The sequence below is a fragment of the Neoarius graeffei genome, chromosome 15 (assembly GCF_027579695.1).
Source record: "Neoarius graeffei isolate fNeoGra1 chromosome 15, fNeoGra1.pri, whole genome shotgun sequence".
Lineage (NCBI taxonomy): Eukaryota > Metazoa > Chordata > Actinopteri > Siluriformes > Ariidae > Neoarius > Neoarius graeffei.
In genome coordinates, this window is record NC_083583.1 from 12,567,694 (window position 1) to 12,590,333 (window position 22,640).

General features: G+C 38.3%; 1 protein-coding gene across 1 annotated transcript in view; it reads right to left on the minus strand.

The window, feature by feature from the left end:
* Positions 1 to 534: 534 nt before the first annotated feature.
* rfc4 (replication factor C (activator 1) 4) overlaps positions 535 to 22,640 on the minus strand; it is a 38,985-nt gene continuing 16,879 nt past the window's right edge. Inside the window, exons 4-11 of the mRNA XM_060940872.1 lie at positions 22,488 to 22,567; positions 21,266 to 21,385; positions 21,019 to 21,162; positions 16,115 to 16,235; positions 15,890 to 16,015; positions 15,727 to 15,807; positions 4,948 to 5,061; positions 535 to 722 (exon numbers count right to left, since the gene is read on the minus strand). Coding sequence (XP_060796855.1) covers positions 627 to 722; positions 4,948 to 5,061; positions 15,727 to 15,807; positions 15,890 to 16,015; positions 16,115 to 16,235; positions 21,019 to 21,162; positions 21,266 to 21,385; positions 22,488 to 22,567 — 882 coding nt within the window. The 3' untranslated portion in view covers positions 535 to 626. The remainder of the gene's footprint in view (positions 723 to 4,947; positions 5,062 to 15,726; positions 15,808 to 15,889; positions 16,016 to 16,114; positions 16,236 to 21,018; positions 21,163 to 21,265; positions 21,386 to 22,487; positions 22,568 to 22,640) is intronic.

Below are 22,640 nucleotides of genomic sequence, written 5' to 3' on the forward strand. Positions count from 1 at the left end.
TTTTCGCTGTCGGTTTCATCATTTTTAGGGTTTTGTTTTTGAGTAGAGTTTTTATTTCGTCCTCTGTTGGTTCAGTAACATGCACCACCATTTTGTTTTTCTCTACTCGTAGTATATGAGCTGATATCGTAGTTTTGAGTAGCCAATCAGAACGTGCAATTGCTCATATCCAGTCAATGTGGATAGAATAAAACAATGTCTCACTGGCATAATGAAATGAAATTAAATTTCAACCCCGATGCAAAACGTATAGCAAATGTAGCAACCTTTCAGAGCATGCTTCAAAAAAACAACCCTGAAATCAAATCTGCCCTTCATTACCTTGGCTCAAATACAGATAAATCTTACAGTCGCAAAATGCAGTTCACATGGCCAAGCACAAAATTCGGCCGCAGTAACCAACTCTCCCACAAGCGTACCCCAAAATGACCCCTATTTACCCCGAAATGTGCCTTTTAGACTAGAGAACTACTTTTCTATCACAAGTAAGCTCCTGATGCATCTAACTTATTTACCAGAGACAAAACAAGCAAAGAAAGTAAGAGAGCCTTTTTATTACAATTTAAATGTACAAAATGAATCAAATTTGTGAGAGAGAGAGAACGTATTGAAGGTCTGGGGTGAGTTCAGGTGCTCTGTGTGGCCTGCTGCATGATCACGGAGCAGAGGTTCAGCAGCTGCAAGTATTCATCAGCTCCATCAGCCAAGCACTTATCAACAACCTAAAGAAGGCAAAACACTCGTTCAGCTTTCCAATGACCCAGATATTCGTTAGTCTCAATACAGCATGCCAGTGTAGCCTGGATTTATGAAAAGCCTTTTTTTAAAAGCGCTTAAAGGTGTAGTCAGTAGAAATGTAGCAATATCGTGTAATGATAAATTATGATAGAAATTTGCGATGATTATCAGGCTGCGTGATCTTAGTTTTTCTTAGCTCTAATTGTGTTGTTTAGACAGCAGAGGGCACAATAATGGGAACGTACATGACTTCACCATTGGTGGAAGTAACACAGCTCTAATGTTGCGACAAAAGATCTAAAATGGGAAAGCGCTGTTGTGCGATTTGTACAAATAGGTTGAACATGAAATCAGAGCTTGACTGCTGAAAGCTAAAGAAATAAAGGGAGGTAGTAGACGTTCATAAATGTTAATGACTGTCCTTTTCTTCATGAATTTTCATTAATAGGCCATTATATTTTATTTTACAAATGTGGGTAAATTGTTTGTTATTAAAGGGGAATTGAAGTCATTTTTAAACTTACTATATTTCTTAATTAACGTGTTATTCAATTATGGTTTCGGTTTTAGTAACCTTATATCGTGACTCGTATGGGCAACTAATTGGAATTAAATATGATACTTATTGGCCTATTGGGTCATTCCATGTCAATTCAACCAGAGCCTCACGCTCATCAATTTTGCTTTAAAAAAACAAAAAACAAAACAGGATTGCACCCTTAATGTTTTTGGAAAGCACTGGCAAAATATTTTGCCCAATTTTGCTTTGATTACTGAGACTTGCTTAGTTTTCAAGAAGACAGCTCTTTCAAACTAGTCAAAAACACTCGTGAATTCACGTCATGAGATTTATTTTTTATTTTTTATTTCTGACCTAAATAGTTGGAAGGTGGTGACAAAGTTCAAACAATATACAGGTAGTCGTCGACTTACGACCTATGCGACCTGCGACCGATCGACTTTACGACCGTCTGGTTATGACTGGCAAGTGTTTCCCAGCTGAGCTAGCTGAGCATACGACAGTTTCCGCCCCAGCTCCCGGCAGCGCCTCTCACCGCGTACAACAGTTTCCGCCCCAGCTCCTGGTTTATGAAACGAGCAAATGCTCCCGCCAGCCCGAGCGCTGCAACAGCTGATGATGACGTAGACGACCCACAGCCAAGCACCAGTGATGCCAGCGGTCACTAAATTTTGTATTTTGCTATGTTTTACATTTGTATTTTTCAAACTAAAATGTTTTCTATTTTTCACACCTGTATTTCGTATTTTTTGTTTTGCACATATTAAACAAATTGTACTGTACGCGGTGTAGTATGCAGTGTTTGACTTAAGCCAAATAATGAGCCAAGGTAATGAAATAAAATGTTGATAAAATAAGACTAAGATGATTACAATATCATTACACATCACAATATACTTGCGTTCATTTAACACAGGCCGACTTACGACCAGATCGGTTTATGACTACCTGTATTTCAGAAGTGTATGTACTATAAGGCTGGGGAGGATTTTTAAAAAATAGCTCACCTGAATACCGTATTTTCTGGACTATAGAGCGCACCTGTACATAAGCCGCATCTGCTCTATTTTAAAAAAAAATTTTAAAAAAGATATACAAGCCGCACCGGGCTATAAGCCGCAGATATCTATGGTGAAAAATTAGATATTTACTGCATGTACAGAACGATTTTGTACTGTAAATGTACATGTATGTACCTGAACAGATTCTTTCCGAACAGTGCCTTTTAACACGGCAGCAACTTTGCTGATTAAAACGGAACAGAACCAAGAGAAAATAACCGGTATTTATTTACCTTCATTTCTCCTGTGTTTGAAACCACAAGTCACTTTAATCATCTTCACTGGATTTGAAAATAATTACCAGTTAGTAAATTTGTCGTGCGTGTTCTATCTGCTAAAGATCTGCTAATTCTTCTTTGCATTGATTTTTCGTCTATCTTATTTTTGATTCTACTTCCGGTTAGAGCGCCCCTAGCGGTGGAAGAAAAATCCACAGAATAGCCGCACCTTTGTATAAGCCGCATGGTTCAAAACCTAGGAAAAAAGTAGCGGCTTATAGTCCAGAAAATACGGTAGTCTATAAGTGAGCATACAGAGCCTTCCAAATGGCTCTAGAAATATGTTCGATTTCTTATAATTGACCCCCTGAGCCCAAACCAAGAGTTTATCTCTGCTAATAGTAATATTTCAGCTTTAAAGCTTGGCAGTTGAGCTCAGGATACGTGAACGTTAAATTTTGTTTCATTTGATATGGAATGACCCTATTTGGAATTTGTTTGGTCCACGGCAGGCGTCGCTTATCCGCGCGATCTTCACGAGACTTGTGCGAGACTACGAAACATGAAGTGTCAGCCAGATGTCAGTGCCGCCATTTTGAAAACTGTTTTCCAAACGAAATATCGCACAAAAACGAGTTTAAATGACGATTACTGCCTACTTTTTTCAAACTTTCCTGATCGCCATCAAACCAAACAAAACTTCTGGCTTGATTACGTCAGCATTCGAAAGAGGGCGCGTGCGTCTTTTGACGACGTTGGCAGAGACGTCGGTCACTTTGATTTCCGCTGTACGTTTTACTTCCGTCCTACGATGTCTCGCACAGGTTTCAACGAATCTCGTTTACGGCCATCGCTTTGACATACAGACTGATGTATTACAGAGCGCATTTCAAACACTCAACTTGCTCTAGCAGCGACAAAACAGCGATCAAAAATGCATTCCGATATTTATTTAATAAAATGAGAATTTTGATAAATTTGCCTTCAGTAGTTCTTTAAGATAATGAAACAAAAATATTTACATTGATAAAGAATAGGAAAATCAAATTGGGAGAAGCCATGGCCTAATGGTTAGAGAAGAGGCTTTGGGGTCCAAAGGTTGCTGGTTTGGTTCCCTGAAGTGCCCTTGAACAAGGCACCTAACCCCCAACTGCTCCTCTGGGCGTGTTGTATGTCACTCTGGATAGAAGCGTCTGCTAAATGCCTGTCACAACGTAAATCCTGAACCAAATATCGCGAACTGAATCGAATCAAGAATTGTTACATAATTAGTAGTCAGTGATTTTATCAGAAGTCAGCCGAATCTAGTCTTCTATGCTACGTCCCCAGTGCTTAATTTGTGAAGTGGGAGGTCCCGGAACGCAGGACGTGGGTGGGTCTGGCGACTCAAAAAAAAAAAAAAGGCGGGGGGTGGTTTACTATAACTTTACGCACACACGCTTATTGTGTGTGTAAAAATAATAATAATAATATCAGACATTATGATCTTAGAAAACGCTTTAGTGACGAACAGTTACAGACAGTAATATGTCGTGATATGTTATAAAATATTATTTTTATTAGGCTATATATTGAATTATATATTAAATTTATCTTCTAAAATAACAGACTGTACTCATATCACAACCGGTTTATTTCACCATTGGAGATCAGATCACACAAGACATGAGTTAAATTACTCATTTTTATTTAAAAGCAGTGCCAGTGGGACTTCGTGGCTCAGGTGGGTAAGGCGCCATACCATAAATCCGGGAACCAGGGTTCGAGTCCGACCTGCGGTCATTTTCCGAGCCCTCCCTGTTTTTCTCCTGCTCATTAAAAGCAGTGCCAGCAAACATAAGTGCAATCAATTCAAATAATAGTTAAGAAATAAAGGCTTTACAAAACAAGTTGGAGAATTCATTTTAAAAATTTTAGTAAGCTTTCTTGGTTTTTTCGCATTTTTTCCACAGCGCAAGCTAACGGCTACAAAAAACCCGGTGTTCTATTGAGCGGAAGTATACACCCCATGTCCCGCCCCTTCCCCTTTCGCAGATTTTGTGGATGTCATAGGAGAGAAATCAACAACCGATATCAAAATCAAAACCGAACACTAAACAAATTTTTATTTACTTATTTAATTTATTGTTTGATTTTTTTCCCTTTGTGATGGTCACAGAAGTGATCTGATTCATTTAAATAGCTGCCGGAACACCGAACGAAATGAAAATAGCTGCCAGATCCGACAACGGAGGTTACGGATCTTGTTCCGTCATGTTCCGGCTCAAATTAAGCCCTGTACGTCCCCAAAACAGATACCGAGGCTCTAAAGTCTGAATGCTGGTATAAAATGGAGTGGAGTCTGAAAAAAAAAAAAAAAAGCAGAATTTGGCAGATTGATAAATATATAAGCACTGATGTTTCCACTCACAGCCATCTTTTCAGCGATGACAGACTTCTGTTTATCACCCAGTTTCTCCTCAATAACAACATCATGGACCTGGCTGAGGATCTGTGTAGCAGCGTAACCTTCATCAATCATGTTCTGTAAATACAGGAAACAGAACAGTGAGTCAGTGTTTGAACTTCATTTAGTCTGCATGCTTGTAGAATTATGAACGGAGAGTCATCCGTGTCCTGTACTGGAGCCGAGTCTGTATTCAGAAAACCACGACGCTAATAAAGGAAAGTCTCTTATTAAAGACTAAACTGCAGTTGGTATATATCTGTTCAGTCCTTTATGTCCATAACAGAAGTAAAAGACAGACATTAAAAGCATAGATTGGTGAAAGTTAAGCTTGGCTAAGTAAAACTAAATCTTCCCCTTTATTCCAAATGCATTCGATTTCCTAAGACATGTCAAGTGATGAGTAATCTCAAACACACTTGCGTATGCAGTTTCGGATGCTGTGCAGAACACGGTTGTTTATAAAAATAGGCAAAAGGACGTCACAGAGCTAAAAACAGTCACAGATCCATCTTGAAGCTGAACGACACGAGCATCGGACTTAGGCTGGAGGTGTGGTCCAGAATTTGTGTGTCTTAAATTATTTACATACGGACGTTTTAAAGCAAATGAGTACAAACTGAAGTTCAGACACAATACGTACTGGATCCTGCTTGAACAACTACACTGGTGATGATGAGAATATTTCATTTTTCGCCACACATCAGCAGTCAGCTTCAGAATTATTGGCACTCTTGGGGGGAGTTAACGTGTGTGATCAATTTTAGAGATGAAAGTGGATCAAAGAAAAAAAAAAATCCTGAACTTTTGAAAGTCAAACTAAGATGGGGGGGGGGGGGCCTACATCCCCCGAAAACATTTTAATAACATAACACACAAAACCCTGCATTCTAGTGCTTATTTTCGCTAAAACAAGTTATAACTTTTAAGCCTTTTTCTTTCATGTACATTAATGATTAACATGTCAAAAATATCAAATTTAATTCCCCTCGTTAATGAGTAATTTTCAGGAGTGCGTTTAGAAAACGCGGTGATTTTCCTGCTACACAGTTCATTACTTTAAAAAAAAAAAAAAATCAGACAGTTGAAGGTAAACTCAGCAAAATCCCAAAACAGTCCTGTTAAAAAGTAAAGGTCTGTTAGAGTTTCTAAAGCTTTCAGGTTTCAATGTTGGGGACGTTGAGCCTCGTTTATCAATCTTTTACTTAGAAGAGTTGTGCGTTCGCAGAAGCTAAAGTGAACTAAAAATTTCCAATTCAGATTTATGCGGGTTGAAGCCAATTGTTTACATTAGTTCGTATTGTCTAAATTTAAATGCACCAATGAAAACCAAATTTCTCATGTAAATCGGGGTGTAGCGAGGATTTTTCAGGGTGTGTGCGTCACACACTGACTGGCAGCCTGAGTGCATTATGGAACAAAAAATAATTCCCATTGCTAGTTTTAGGCAGCTTAGAAACCGGCTCTTCCATTATTGCTGTTTCTTCCACGTTTTCCTGATGCTGTGTTCTAGAAACGGCACCAAAGCTTAGCTTCGAAACCACAAAATGAGCAATTCCAGCGTTATGAACGTGACACTTGAACTCAAAATGGCGACAAATGACCCAGTGCATGTTTTATTGTCTCCCGGTATTTAAACAGGTGTTGCATATTTTAAGGCTGTACCATACTGGAGAAGTGATGGAACAAGAACAATTCCCATAGTACATCTAGGGCATGCCAGAAAATGCCAATAAAAGATGCGTTATGGATGTGACAGAAAAAGTATCACTTTCTTGGGTGACTGTACATTTTTATCAAACTCTGTGAAATTGTAAACCTAATGTTGAAATGGAGATATCCATTTGATAGAGGGGTCCAAGGTGAATATTAAAAAAATCTTTGTTTAAAATATTTTGTATTTCATGCAGAGTTTCGGAAGGAAAAGTCAGCGTTACGGATGTGACGAAATTCCGTTATGGATGTGACGCGTCTGAAATAGACATGGCATATGTTTAGAAAATCAGCAATTTAACCACCATAACCCTTTGAAAAACTCTCTAAATATCAGCTAAAACTATCAAAGTTCTTAAATAATATTTAGGATGGCTATTGTTTTGCTGTTTTGTGGATTTTAGCATACATTTCTGTGGCTTGTGGCAATAATATAGAATTGTACATGATCAAAGTTGATTTTAGCTTGGGGTTTACATTATAAGAAAGAAAGACTGACAGTGACGTATTAGGTGATCAAAATATTTATTTATGTATGTATTTATTTATTTAGTACAGGCCTAGGTGATATCTCTGGGAGTGGTTTTGATGTATTGCATGTTGCTTTTATTTTTGCATGGTGAGGTTGACATTTACATGGAATTGCCCAAATACAACTTTGATGGAAAAAAATATAATAAATCACTTACCTCTCTTTACGTCAAAAGGAGGAGGAAAGTTTTGCTTGTTTTGACATGGCGAATTATTAACACGAGGAAATACTTGTAATTCGCAGCTGAAAAGACTGCAGCTACACTGGCAGCTTGAACATGCCTTCTAGTGCGATTGTGTTGCGCTTGCGCAGAACGGTGTCAGTCCTGCGCGCCTTAGCTCGTGCACGCCTAACGAGCTCCGGCACACGCGCCGTTAACAAAGAACACCTGTCTTTAATCAATGAACTGTGTTTGGGCTATTTAAGGACCGCGCCCACGCAAGGACTATGCGAAGTATTATGCCACGTCTAGGAACGCGAAAAATCCTAAAAATAGATTTCTCTATTTGGGAAACCGGAGATTTTCAAGAGTTTTGTCAAATTTCCGGGTAAATCCGGAAGACTTTCATCTATATAATTTGCTTAATCTCATGCTGACAGCTTGACAGAAATCTAACTCGTAATTGAAGTGATGAGTACTTTTTGACATACACACAGTCCTGTGCAAAAGTCTCAGGCACGTGTAAAGAAATGCTGTCGACCAAAAACAGATTAAAAATAATGAAATGAAATGTTTCAACATTGAAACAAAGTCAATATTTGGTATGAGACGACCCTTTGCTTGAAAAAGAATGAAAGAAAAAAAAAATAGTCTCAGGTACAACGAGTGCAGTTTTATGCGGAAATGAGCTGTAGGTTTTTCTGAGGATCTTGCAGAACCAGCCGCAGTTCTTCTGGACACTTTGACGGTCACACTCGCTTCTTCATTTTGCACCAAAACCCAGCAGCCTTCATTATTTTGTTTTGTTTTTTTTAATCTGAAAAGTGCTCTCTTATGGAATATGATGCTCCGATGCAAACTTTTTTTTCCCCCTCTAACATTTAATTTTGTGCTGGAAAAATGAACGTTTGGACTCTAAAATGTTTGTACGGACTCAATGTAGAAGTCATAAAATAGAAATGTATAACAAAGTTTGTATGGAAAAAAATATAGGGTGTCGAGGTCTTTCGCACAGTACTGTGTATATACATACTGTACATACACACCAGGGCTTTACATTAGCACCCGCCCACCCGCGGGTAAAATTCGGCTTTGGTGGGTAATAACTTTAGTCCCACTAGCCACTTTGGCGGGTGGTTTATTCTGTGGTATGACAATATATTTTAATTGTAGTTTTCTCTGAAGGCATCTGATATAATAAACGCATTGCAATGTAATATTACATGCCTACAACTCCCATGAGCACCTGCATAAACATTCTGACATGTTAGAATTGTTTAGAACGTTCGCTAATGTCTCAGATAAAATCAATGATACGGTAACCTGCGGTTAATGAACGAAGCAACAAAGTTGCTGACGACTGACAAGCGTACTATGTGGCGGCATATACAGTAGCTGGAGTTTCAAACCCTGCTGCTCAGGAAAAAAGGGGCAGAGATGAGCAGGGCCAAAGCAGCATTTTAAAATCACCGAGGTAAAATTCTGGCAAAAATAAAAATCAGGATACAAAGGCAAACATAAGTTGAAACTTTCCACTCTATTGCTTTGGCTTATCGAATGATTTATTTTTTAAAAAAATCACAAACAAGGCAGGCTACAACTGTGCTGCTTGGAAAATGTAATTTTAACAGCTTGATGGTTCCCATGGAAACCCGGTGTCTCCTGCACTGCGTTCCTCCGCCGAGTCGCGCGCTCATTCGCTTTTGTGTTCTTGGTCTCAGAGCCGTGCGCACGAAATAGACACAGAAGACAGAATCAACGTTTAACATAATTAACAATGCACTTTTTATGGAGATGTTTTTAATGTTCTTTATTTTTTTATCCGGTTGAATATTTAGCGTACAAATGTATTTTCGGCTCTTAAAAATGACCGAGGTCCGGACCGCGGGAGCCTCAGAGCTGGCTACGGCCATGGAGATGAACAAGACGCAAATAGGCAGATAAGACAGTTCAATGACAAATGGAAGTTCGGGCGAGATTGGCTAGTTCATAGCAAAATCGAAAATATCCTGTAATGCGAAGACTGTAGAAAGTCTGGCAAAGACAGGCACCAGTAGTTTTAAACTCGAAACTATAAAGGACCACGAAAAGTCAAATGCACACATCGGTACTATAACATCAAAACCAGCTGGTTCACTACAGGACAGCATTGCTTTCAGTCCCTGGCTGTCATGAAGTCGGCTGAGCTGGAGAGGATGGAGCTGCTGTTTAGAAACGTTCACGCGATTGGAAAGAAGTTGATCCCGCCCCAGCTATCAACTTACGGCCTGCTGGAAGCCTCAGGTCACGAAGACCATTTTTCATGCACCATTCAGACTCATCTGATGATGAATGTCATGAGGACATTTAATGTCTCTCTACACGTGTTCTCACGCACACTATTAATAGATAATACATAATAATCCACATAATACTTGCATATCAAAACAAATGTTTTTCAATGATAAATGTTTTGAATTGGACTTTTAATATTAGAATCAGTTCAGTTGTACTGAATGTTATTTTTCATATTGTAAGGGGCTTGAATTTGAGTTCAATAAACAGAATACTCTGTTTATATTTTTGTCTGAATTGGCTGCATGTTTTCATATAGGGAGCTACCTTAACAGCACTGAATACTTGAGTGCTACCGTAGAGATACATTATACACTGCCATTCATAATTAAATCTAGATCTTCCGAACTTTAACGTATCATGGTGAAGAAAAAACTGCGATTTCCTGGCAACAAAATTGTGGCTCGTGAAAAGGCTGAATGGCTAGTGACTCGGGAAAACCACTAGCCACAGTGGCCGGTGAGCAAAAAAGTTAATATAAAGCCCTGCATTTAGAAAAAGTGCTTTTTTGACCACAGGTAGCTCCAAAAGGGATGCACTTAAATCATTCTTTATACCATAAAACAAATATTTGGTTCCATATCATTGGAAACAGTTAAGTTTTAATGTTGAATGCCAGTAAGTTTTCAGACTATTTTGATCAAATTAGTATGTAATTGTGTCAAAAAAAGTCCTCTCCGAGACAGCTCATTTTTCAATATAAAATAACATACGCTATCGTTCAAAAGTTTGGGGTCACGTTGAAATGTCCTTATTTTTGTAAGAAAAGCACTGTTCTTTTCAATGAAGATCACTTTAAACTAATCAGAAATCCACTCTATACATTGCTAATGTGGTAAATGACTATTCTAGCTGCAAATGTCTGGTTTTTGGTGCAATATCTCCATAGGTGTATAGAGGCCCATTTCCAGCAACTCTCACTCCAGTGTTCTAATGGTACAATGTGTTTGCTCATTGCCTCAGAAGGCTAATGGATGATTAGAAAACCCTTGTACAATCATGTTAGCACAGCTGAAAACAGTTGAGCTCTTTAGAGAAGCTATAAAACTGACCTTCCTTTGAGCAGATTGAGTTTCTGGAGCATCACATTTGTGGGGTCGATTAAATGCTCAAAATGGCCAGAAAAATGTCTTGACTATATTTTCTATTCATTTTACAACTTATGGTGGTAAATAAAAGTGTGACTTTTCATGGAGAAAACAAAATTGTCTGGGTGACCCCAAACTTTTGAACGGTAGGGTATCTAAAATGATTATTTTCATCCTAAAATGTGGTCAAGATATTGGGACATAAATATTAGAGACAACTAACACAAAGCTTACAGCCTTATATTTAAAAGCGCTATGGAAGTAGTGGATTCTGAATTGTCAAAAAAAAAAAAAAAATGTCCTCTCCGAGAATCACTTCTTTTGTTTCTCCCATCTTATAGCAGATTACACAAAACTACCATACACATATGTCAAAAAATTACCTGAAATCTGTTCTTTAACTTGTCCTTCACTTAAAAACTGGTACAAGAACCAGTCTGAATCAATTTGAATTTTGGACCCCTGTGACACAAACTTTGTACCCTGATTGTAAAACAACCCTTTAAATGAGGCAGCCATTAACGATTGAGGCAAAAACATTCATAACTAATTAAGGTAAGTTACGACACTGAGAAAATGTAAGAAAGCACCAACGTGCAGTAGGTTCCACGTTCTCAGTGTTGCGCTTACAAATAGAAAATTGGGCTATATGATATCTATACTTACTTAAATACATGATAGGTCTGGTTAGTTTCTAGCCTGGAGGACTGTACATGCCTCACTTCAAGATATAAATATTAATTAGGCTGGTCTTTAACCAAGTCTATTAATTGCTTTCTTACAAGATGCCAACGAGTCCCACAGTTCGAATAAAGTATGACTTTCTATCTCAAATGTCTTTATTTCATCGGATAAAAGTACATATTAGATGTTAGAACTAAAAATAGATTAAAACAAGATGAACTGTGAGCTCCTGCTCACTTACGTATTCCCTCCCGCTTATCAGAATGCAAGCAATCGAAGGAATAGGACACTTATTATGAATGTTGACTTCAACAAATAATGAACCCCTTAACAAGTAAGTAAAGAGCAGTGTCTCTCCTCAGGGATTTCAAATACGACCCCGATTCCAAAAAAGTTGGGACAAAGTACAAATTGTAAATAAAAACAGAATGCAATAATTTACAAATCTCAAAAACTGATATTGTATTCACAATAGAACATAGACAACATATCAAATGTCGAAAGTGAGACATTTTGAAATTTCATGCCAAATATTGGCTCATTTGAAATTTCATGACAGCAACATATCTCAAAAAAGTTGGGACAGGGGCAATAAGAGGCTGGAAAAGTTAAAGGTACAAAAAAGGAACAGCTGGAGGACCAAACTGCAACTCATTAGGTCAATTGGCAATAGGTCATTAACATGACTGGGTATAAAAAGAGCATCTTGGAATGGCAGCGGCTCTCAGAAGTAAAGATGGGAAGAGGATCACCAATCCCCCTAATTCTGCACCGACAAATAGTGGAGCAATATCAGAAAGGAGTTCGACAGTGTAAAATTGCAAAGAGTTTGAACAGATCATCATCTACAGTGCATAATATCATCAAAAGATTCAGAGAATCTGGAAGAATCTCTGTGCGTAAGGGTCAAGGCCGGAAAACCATACTGGGTGCCCGTGATCTTCAGGCCCTTAGAAGGCACTGCATCACATACAGGCATGCTTCTGTATTGGAAATCACAAAATGGGCTCAGGAATATTTCCAGAGAACGTTATCTGTGAACACAATTCACCGTGCCATCCGCCGTTGCCAGCTAAAACTCTATAGTTCAAAGAAGAAGCCGTATCTAAACATGATCCAGAAGCGCAGACGTCTTCTCTGGGCCAAGGCTCATTTAAAATGGACTGTGGCAAAGTGGAAAACTGTTCTGTGGTCAGACGAATCAAAATGTGAAGTTCTTTATGGAAATCAGGGACGCCGTGTCATTCGGACTAAAGAGGAGAAGGACGACCCAAGTTGTTATCAGCGCTCAGTTCAGAAGCCTGCATCTCTGATGGTATGGGGTTGCATTAGTGCGTGTGGCATGGGCAGCTTACACATCTGGAAAGACACCATCAATGCTGAAAGGTATATCCAGGTTCTAGAGCAACATATGCTCCCATCCAGACGACGTCTCTTTCAGGGAAGACCTTGCATTTTCCAACATGACAATGCCAAACCACATACTGCATCAATTACAGCATCATGGCTGCGTAGAAGAAGGGTCCGGGTACTGAACTGGCCAGCCTGCAGACCAGATCTTTCACCCATAGAAAACATTTGGCGCATCATAAAACGGAAGATACAACAAAAAAGACCTAAGACAGTTGAGCAACTAGAATCCTACATTAGACAAGAATGGGTTAACATTCCTATCCCTAAACTTGAGCAACTTGTCTCCTCAGTCCCCAGACGTTTACAGACTGTTGTAAAGAGAAAAGGGGATGTCTCACAGTGGTAAACATCGCCTTGTCCTAACTTTGAGATGTGTTGTTGTCATGAAATTTAAAATCACCTAATTTTTCTCTTTAAATGACACATTTTCTCAGTTTAAACATTTGATATGTCATCTATGTTCTATTCTGAATAAAATATGGAATTTTGAAACTTCCACATCATTGCATTCCGTTTTTATTTACAATTTGTACTTTGTCCCAACTTTTTTGGAATCAGGGTTGTAGCATCCTGGTAAACTGTCATTTTGAAACAGCATTTCACTTCTTGAAATAGCATCAAAGTCCACACTATGTTTCGTAAATACATTCAGTTGGTAAACAGGAAGTCGATGTAGGACAGACTTGAAAACGGTACAGAACCCCAAGCTGAAGTTTGGTACCAAGTGGCTATGATTTGTGGTTGCTGAGGTAAAGGGTGTTTCAGACGGGCAAAAATACGGATGGACAGAGGTAAACCAGTAAATAATAGTCAGCAAGGTCACAAAGGACCCCAGGGTAACTTCTAAGCAACTGAAGGCCTCTCTCACATTGCTGCTCATCTGCAGTTTGCTAAAGATCACGCGGACAAGCCAGAAGGCTATTGGAAAAATGTTTTGTGGACGGATGAGACCAAAATAGAAATTTTTGGTTTAAATGAGAAGTGTTATGTTTGGAGAAAGGAAAACACTGCATTCCAGCATAAGAACCTTATCCCATCTGTGAAACATGGTGGTGGTAGTATCATGGTTTGGGCCTGTTTTGCTGCATCTGGGCCAGGACGGCTTGCCATCATTGATGGAACAATGAATTCTGAATTATACCAGCGAATTCTAAAGGAAAATGTCAGGACATCTGTCCATGAACCGAATCTCAAGAGAAGGTGGGTCATGCAGCAAGACAACGACCCTAAGCACACAAGTCGTTCTACCAAAGAATGGTCAAGGAAGAATAAAGTTAATGTTTTGGAATGGCCAAGTCAAAGTCCTGACCTTAATCCAATCCAAATGTTGTGGAAGGACCTGAAGCGAGCAGTTCATGTGAGGAAACCCACCAACATCCCAGAGTTGAAGCTGTTCTGTATGGTGGAACGGGCTAAAATTCCTCCAAGCCGGTGTGCAGGACTGATCAACAGTTACCGCAAACGTTTAGTTGCAGTTATTGCTGCACAAGGGGGTCACACCAGATACTGAAAGCAAAGGTTCGCATACTTTTGCCACTCACAGATATGTAATATTGGATCATTTTCCTCAATAAATAAATGACCAAGTATAATATTTTTGTCTCATTTGTTTAACTGGGTTCTCTTTATCTACTTTTAGGACTCGTGTGAAAATCTGATCATGTTTAAGGCCATATTTATGCAGAAATATAGAAAATTCTAAAGGGTTCACAAACTTTCAAGCACCACTGTATTACACAGCGTATTTCAAACACTCATAACTTGCGATAGCAGTGACAAAATAGCTCTCAAAAAATGCATTCCTATATTTGATAAAATGAGAAATAGAATTTTGATGATAAACTTGCCTTCAGTTCTCCTTTAAAAAGGCGGCGGTCAAGCTTCTCCAAAAGCTCAAAGACGTAAAAACTAGTTGATGTAAAACGTCTCTTATGGTACCTTTTTAAAAAGCATTGGACAACGGTAAGATCGGAAACACTAGCAGCGTAAACTGGAAGGCCGTACAGGAGAACTATTGCATTAAAAAGATGATCTACTTCAATAGTAATATAGTAGTCCTGTTTGTATAAATAAATGAAGTTTTAATTGTTGGGGTCATGATGACACGTTCTATAACGTGGCTCAAACGTATGTAAGTAATTCTTAACGTCAGTAGAAATAAGCTAAATCAGATGATATTTCCCGACGATGACAGGCAGCACGAGACTTTCTTTTCGAATACCGATTCGCGATTAAACTCTTCCACGCAAATATTAGTTTGTAAATATAAAAAAGGAGAAATAATACTTACAATCAAGTTTACCAAAAGAAAAAAAAAAAAAAAAGTCAAATTTTACTTTGTAAATATTTCCACTTCCAAAAATAAATTTATTTTCCGAATACAATTCCAGTCTTTGCTACTTGTTCCAGGACCTGAAGTCTGAGCCACCATTTTCGCTGGGATTGACCCGATACTGATCATCAGAGCTGTCCCACGTTTCAAAAATCAAAATCCCTTCCCACGCTATGTAGCGCATAGGGCGGCGCTGATCTCCGTTTCCGTAGCCCTCGGCCTCTCGCCTATATTACATAGCTAGGGTTACAGTGGGGGGGGCGTGTCCTCTGGTAACCGCGAGAGTTTGACTCGCCACTCGCATCTGTATTGCAGCGTACCTTGCTAGCCGGCAGTAGGTACCATTTTTATGATGGTCTTTGGTATGACCCGACCGTGAGTAGAACTCGCGACCTCCAGATCGAGAAACGGACACGCTAACCGCTATGCCAACTCGTGGTTTTCCCACATTTACCTTTTAGCAAATAAAACTCCCACCTGTACTCACCTTCACAGCAATCTCTAACTTCTCAAAGTTGCCTTTGTAGCAGGTTTGAAGCAGATTTTCAATCACATTTGATGGAACCACCTGAAACCAAAATCCAATCATGAGTTCAAAGATCTCCACACAGCCAATCAATCAGCAGATGTGAAATTACACGCGAGCTCACCCCCGCGATCTCTACAACGATGCTCTCCGTGATCTCTCTCTTTCCACCGAGTCTGGCTGCGCTCTGCAGGAGCGTGATAGCTTTCCGCAGATCTCCCTCTGACACTTGGACCAGCGCATCAATCCCCTGCACACACAAGACCAAGCATCGAGCATCACGGTCACGTCTCCATGAAGATGAAGCTTTCTTACAAGAATTCCAAACACTTCAGATTTTCATGTTGACCTCTTTGCTGTATTTGAGATTCTCCTTCTCACAGATTTCCACCAGACGCTCCTGCTGAATCTCGTTGGCGAGGGGTTTGAAGCGGAATTTGGAGCAGCGGGACGTCAAAGGCTCGATGATTCTGCAAAACGCAACATCCACACAGTGAACACTCAGAAATCCCAGGAGGAAATAAAAGCGTCTGTGTACTGATTTATTACATTTTTCCGAAAGGTGGGACGTAATGAAACGTTCACAGGAGAACCGTACAATTAAAGAGCATCGTCAGGACAAATCCCACTGTTTAATCTGCCCTCAACGATCCTTTTATCACTTGACGAAAAAAAAACTAAACTAAACTAAACACAGTAATCAATTTCCATAAATCTGTCAAAACTATGTATATTCTTTTCATTTTCAGTGAATAAGACTGGCTTTGGTACATTAAAGTTCCAACCCTTAAATCACTAAAAATATGTTTTTAAAATGTACAACTTCTCTTAATCTTCATCCTAATAATATATCAGTGCTAAGCTCTTATGAGGGGTTTAGTTCTAATAATAAAAAGAGGCAAAATCTTCTGAGGTGTTTAGTCGTAATAATATCAGCTCCAAGCTTTTCCTTTGTGCTTCATCCGAATAATCTAGAGCTAAAATCATCCAAAGTATCCTGATGATATCAGCGCTAAGATCTTCTGAGGAGTTTAGTCCTAATAAGAGCCAAGATTCACGGAGATGATGATGATTAGTCCTAATAATATCAGCGCCAGGCTTTTCTTTTGTGTTTAGTCTGAATAATATTAGCACTAAAATCTTCAGAGATATTTAGTCCCAATAATAATAATAATAATAATAATAATAATAATATGAAAGCCAAGATCTTCCGAGGTGTTTAGTCGTCATATCAGCTCCAAGCTTTTCCTTTGTGTTTAGTCCGAATAATTTAATAGCTAAATTCATCCAAAGTGTCCTGATAATATAAGTGCCAAGATCTTGAGGTGTTTAATCCTAATAATATCAACACTAAGAAAATCTTCAGAGGTATTTGGTCCTAATAATAATAATAATAATAATAATAATAATAGAGCCAAGATCTTCTCAAGTGTTTAGTCCGAATAAGAGCCAAGATCCTCTGCGATGTTTTGTCGTCGTAATAATATTAACAGCACCAAGATCTTCCGAGGTGTTTAGTTGTAATAACCAGCTCCAAGCATTTCCTTTGTGTTTAGTCCTAATAATTTAAGAGCTACAATCATCCAAAGTGTTTAGTCCTAATAAAATCAATGCTAAGATCTTCTGAGGTGTTTCATAATAATAATAATAATAATAATAATAGCGCCAAGATCTTCTGAGGTGTTTAGTCGTCATATCAGCTCCAAGCTTTTCCTTTGTTTAGTCCGAATAATTTAATACCTAAATTCATCCAAAGTGTCCTGATAATATAAGTGCCAAGATCCTGAGGTGTTTAATCCTAATAATATCAACACTAAGAAAATCTTCAGAGGTATTTGGTCCTAATTATAATAATAATAATAATAATAATAATAATAATAATAATAGAGCCAAGATCTTCAAGTGTTTAGTCCAAATAAGAGCCAAGATCCTCTGCGATGTTTTGTCGTCGTAATAATTAACAGCACCAAGATCTTCCGAGGTGTTTAGTTGTAATAACCAGCTCCAAGCATTTCCTTTGTGTTTAGTCCTAACAATTTAAGAGCTACAATCATCCAAAGTGTTTAGTCCTCATAAAATCAATGGTAAGATCTTCTGAGGTGTTTCATAATAATAGCGCCAAGATCTTCTGAGGTGTTTAGTCTTCTTAATAATATAAAAGAGCCAAGATATTCTGTGATCTTTAGTCATAATAATAAGGGCGCCAGGATCTTCTGAGGTGTTTAGTTGTCATATCAGCTCCAAGCTTTTCCTTTGTGTTTAGTCCGAATAATTTAATAGCTAAATTCATCCCAAGTGTCCTGATATAAGTGCCAAGATCCTGAGGTGTTTAGTCCTAATAATATCAACACTAAGAAAATCTTCAGAGGTATTTGGTCCTAATAATAATAATAATACTAGAGCCAAGATCTTCTCAAGTGTTTAGTCCGAATAAGAGCCAAGATCCTCTGCGATGTTTTGTCGTCGTAATAATATTAACAGCACCAAGATCTTCCGAGGTGTTTAGTTGTTGTAATAACCAGCTCCAAGCATTTCCTTTGTGTTTAGTCCTAATAATTTAAGAGCTACAATCATCCAAAGTGTTTAGTCCTCATAAAATCAATGCTAAGATCTTCTGAGGTGTTTCATAATAATAACAACAATAGCTCCAAGATCATCTGAGGTGTTTAGTCTTAATAATAATAATATAAAAGAGCCAAGATATTCTGTGATCTTTAGTCATAATAATAAGGGCGCCAGGATCTTCTGAGGTGTTTAGTCGTCATATCAGCTCCAAGCTTTTCCTTTGTGTTTATTCCTAACAACTTAAGAGCTAAAATCATCCAAAGTGTTTACTTCTGAGACTAAAATCAGTGCCAAGATCTTCTTAAGTGTTTAGTCCGAATAATATAAAGAGCCAAGATCGAGGTCTTTAGTCCTACGAATAACAGCGCAAAGATCTTCTGAGGTGTTTAGTCCCAATAATATCAGCACCAAGCTTTTCTTTTGTGTTTAGTCCTAATAATATCAGCACCAAGATCTTCTGAGGTGTTTAATCCTAATGAAGACATTGCTTAGACTTGAGGTATTTAGTCTTCATAATATCAGCACTAAAATCTTCAGAGGTATTTAATCCTCATAATAGTAGTAATAATACTAGAGCCAAGATCATCTTTTGTGTTTAATCCTAAAACCAACACTATAGCTTTCTAAGGTGTTTAATAATAATAATAATAATAATAATAATAGCAGCAGCAAAATCTTCCGAGGTGTTCAGTTGTCATAATATCAGCTCCAAGCTTTTCCCTTTGTGTGAAGTCTTAATTTAATAGCTAAAATCATCCCAAGTGTTTAGTCCTGATAATATCCACACCAAGATCTTCTAAGCTGTTTCGTCAGAATAATATAAAGACCCAAAATCAAGGTCTTTAGTCCGACTAATAGGAGCGTGAAGATCTTCTGAGGTGTTTAGTCCCAATAATATCAGCTCCAAGCTTTTCTTGTGTTTAGTCCTAATAATATCAGCACCAAGATCTTTTGAGTCCTAATGACATTGCTTAGATTTTCTGAGGTATTTAGTCTTCATATCAGCACTAAAATCTTCAGAGGTATTTAATCCTCATAATAGTAATAATAATAATACTAGAGCCAAAATCTTCTTTAGTGTTTAGTCCTAAATCCAACACTATTGCTTTCTAAGGTGTTAATAATAATAATAATAATAATAATAATAATAGCAGCAGCAAGATCTTCCGAGGTGTTCAGTTGTCATAATATCAGCTCCAAGCTTTTTCCCTTTGTGTGAAGTCTTAATAATTTAATCGCTAAAATCATCCCAAGTGTTTAGTCCTGATAATATCCACACTAAGATCTTCTAAGCTGTTTCGTCAGAATAATATAAAGACCCAAAATCAAGGTCTTTAGTCCGACTAATAGGAACGTGAAGATCTTCTGAGGTGTTTAGTCCCAATAATAATCAGCTCCAAGCTTTTCTTTTGTGTTTAGTCCTAATGATGACATTGCTTAGATTTTCTGAGGTATTTAGTCTTCATATCAGCACTAAAATCTCCAGAGGTATTTAATCCTCATAATAGTAATAATAATACTAGAGCCAAGATCTTCTTTAGTGTTTAGTCCTAAATCCAACACTATTGCTTTCTAAAGTGTTAATAATAATAATAATAATAATAATAATAATAGCAGCAGCAAGATCTTCCGAGGTGTTCAGTTGTCATAATATCAGCTCCAAGCTTTTTCCCTTTGTGTTAAGTTTCAATAATTTAATCGCTAAAATCATCCCAAGTGTTTAGTCCTGATAATATCCACATTAAGATCTTCTAAGCTGTTTCGTCAGAATAATATAAAGACCCAAAATCAAGGTCTTTCGTCCGACTAATAGGAGCGTGAAGATCTTCTGAGGTGTTTCGTCCCAATAATATCAGCTTCAAGCTTTTCTTTTGTGTTTAGTCCTAATAATTTAAAGAGATAAATTAATCGGAAGTGTTTAGTCCTAATAATATCAGCACCAAGATCTTCTCAGGTGTTTAGTCCTAATGATGACATTGCTTAGATTTTCTGAGGCATTTAGTCTTCATAATATCAGCACTAAAATCTTCAGAGGTATTTAATCCTCATAATAATCATAATGATGATACTAGAGCCAAGATCTTCTGAAGTGTTTAGCCCTAATATCAACACTATTGCTTTCTGAGGTGTTTAGTAATAATAATAATAATAATAATAATAATAAAGTAGCAGCGCCAGGATCTTCTGAGGTGTTTAGTTGTAATAATATCAGCTCCAAGCTTTTCCTTTGTGTTTATTCCGAATAATTTAATAGCTAAACTCATCCCACGTGTTTAGTTCTGATACTAAGCTCAGTTCTAAGATCTTCTGAAGTGTTTAGTCAGAATAATATGAAGAGCCAAGATCGAAGTCTTTAGTCCTACTAATAACAGCGCAAAAATCTTATAAGGTGTTTAGTCAGAATAATACAAGAGCCAAGATCAAGGTCTTTAGTCTGACTAATAATAGCGTGAAGATCTTCTGAGGTGTTTAGTCCCAATAATATCAGCACCAAGCTTTTCTTTTGTGTTTAGTTTAGTCCTGATAATACGAGTGCCAAGATCTTGTGAGGTGGTTGGTCCTAATGACAGCATAGCTTAGAGCTTCAGAAGTGTTTAGTCCTCACAATATTAGTGCTTAGACATTCTGAGGTGTTTAGTCTTCGTAATATAAGAGCCAAGATCATCTGAGGTGTTTCGTCAGTCTGACCTGCTGACGTAGTTGCAGATGAGGCAGAAGCGGGTTGTGCGCGACTCTTTCTCCATGGTGCGCCTGAGAGCTGCCTGGGCTGCACCGGTCATGGAATCCGCCTCGTCCAGAATTATGATTTTAAACGGAGGACATGATTTCCCACTGGAAGGAGGACAGCACAGTGTGAAGCCAACACACACAATCCCAAAAAATATTACGGGTTTATGTATCGTCCGGCGTCAGTCAACATCGAAACAAAACTTACTCTGGCCGCGTCCCAGCCACCGTGAGCTGAGCGAAATTCTTCACTTTTTCCCGGATCACCTGAATCCCTCGCTCATCTGAGGCATTCAGCTCCAGCACTCTCTGTCGGTAAAGCTCTGGGCTGGAGACGAGAAAAACAACAACAACCAGTGCTGAAAGGAGCAGATGTGGAATCATTACCGACATTTTTTTTTTTTGCAGTCCGGTTTCCATCAAATCCTGCGTTCTGATTGGCTGGCGAGCGGGTCTGTATCCTACAGTACAGACCCCAGTTACGGACCTCTGGCGACTCGCTCGTTGACAACATTTATCTTTTTTTTTTTTTTTTAAATAAGATTTATTTATAAGATTATCAAAAATCTTATAAATTTTTGCCAGCATTTCTCAGCATAATAGCATTAATTTTACAGCATGGACAGCGATAACGACAGTCTTCACAGCGAAAGCGAGTTTTACTACCCTGATGAAGAAGAAATAAAAGAAAACATTTCAGGAGAAAGCTAAAAACCTGTAACTGTTGCTAACGCCGAGCAAAAACATGGCTGAATCCTGAATGACTCATTTTTGTATAAATAGGGGACTACATAGGCAGAAAAATGTAGTTTTTTTCCTGCCATGGAAGTGCACTTGTATACCGAGGAGGAAGCCATTTGCATTACAGCCGTGAATGAGGATTCAAAATGGCGGCTCGGCTCGGTTTTCCCTTTCGGGCGCTCTCGTTTTCTGTTAGAATTTGGTAAAGAAAATAATAAATATATTATTTACCAGCTTAAGGTCGGTCCGTATGGTGAAATACCGTGACCTCGGTCCAGAGGGCCTCGCTCAGTACTTTCAAGACCTCGGTCACGGTATTTCACGATACAGAGCTGTTAAATAACATATGTATCGTGCGTATTTTTTACTGCATAGGTTACAAACAAAGAATATGGTATACACTGAGCAAATTCAGAGCTCTATTCAATCATTTAACAAAAGGATTGTTGGTCCCATGGTCCTTTGCCTCCTGACCATCACAGCAACACTATCCAATTCCGAGCTCATGTACTCATAACAGTGCTCTTACATGAGCAGGATGAAAACGTCAGTGCTGGCTTCCCAGTCTGAAGGAAGCACATGTTTCCATTCTCCTTCAGATATTCGGAGCTTATTGTGCAATAGCGGAAACTCAGCTAAATGGTGGAAGTTTATTACAACTAAAATAAAGAAAGGTTGTGCGCTTTTACCCGTAAAGCTCTCTGGCAGCAGCAAGAATAGTGGAGGTCTTTCCTGTTCCAGGTGGACCATAAAACAGAAGATTTGGAAGCTGGAAGGGAAAAGAAGAAAACAGGAATCTGTTAATATTTTTATTGGGGAAAAAAAAAAAGCTTGAGACAAAT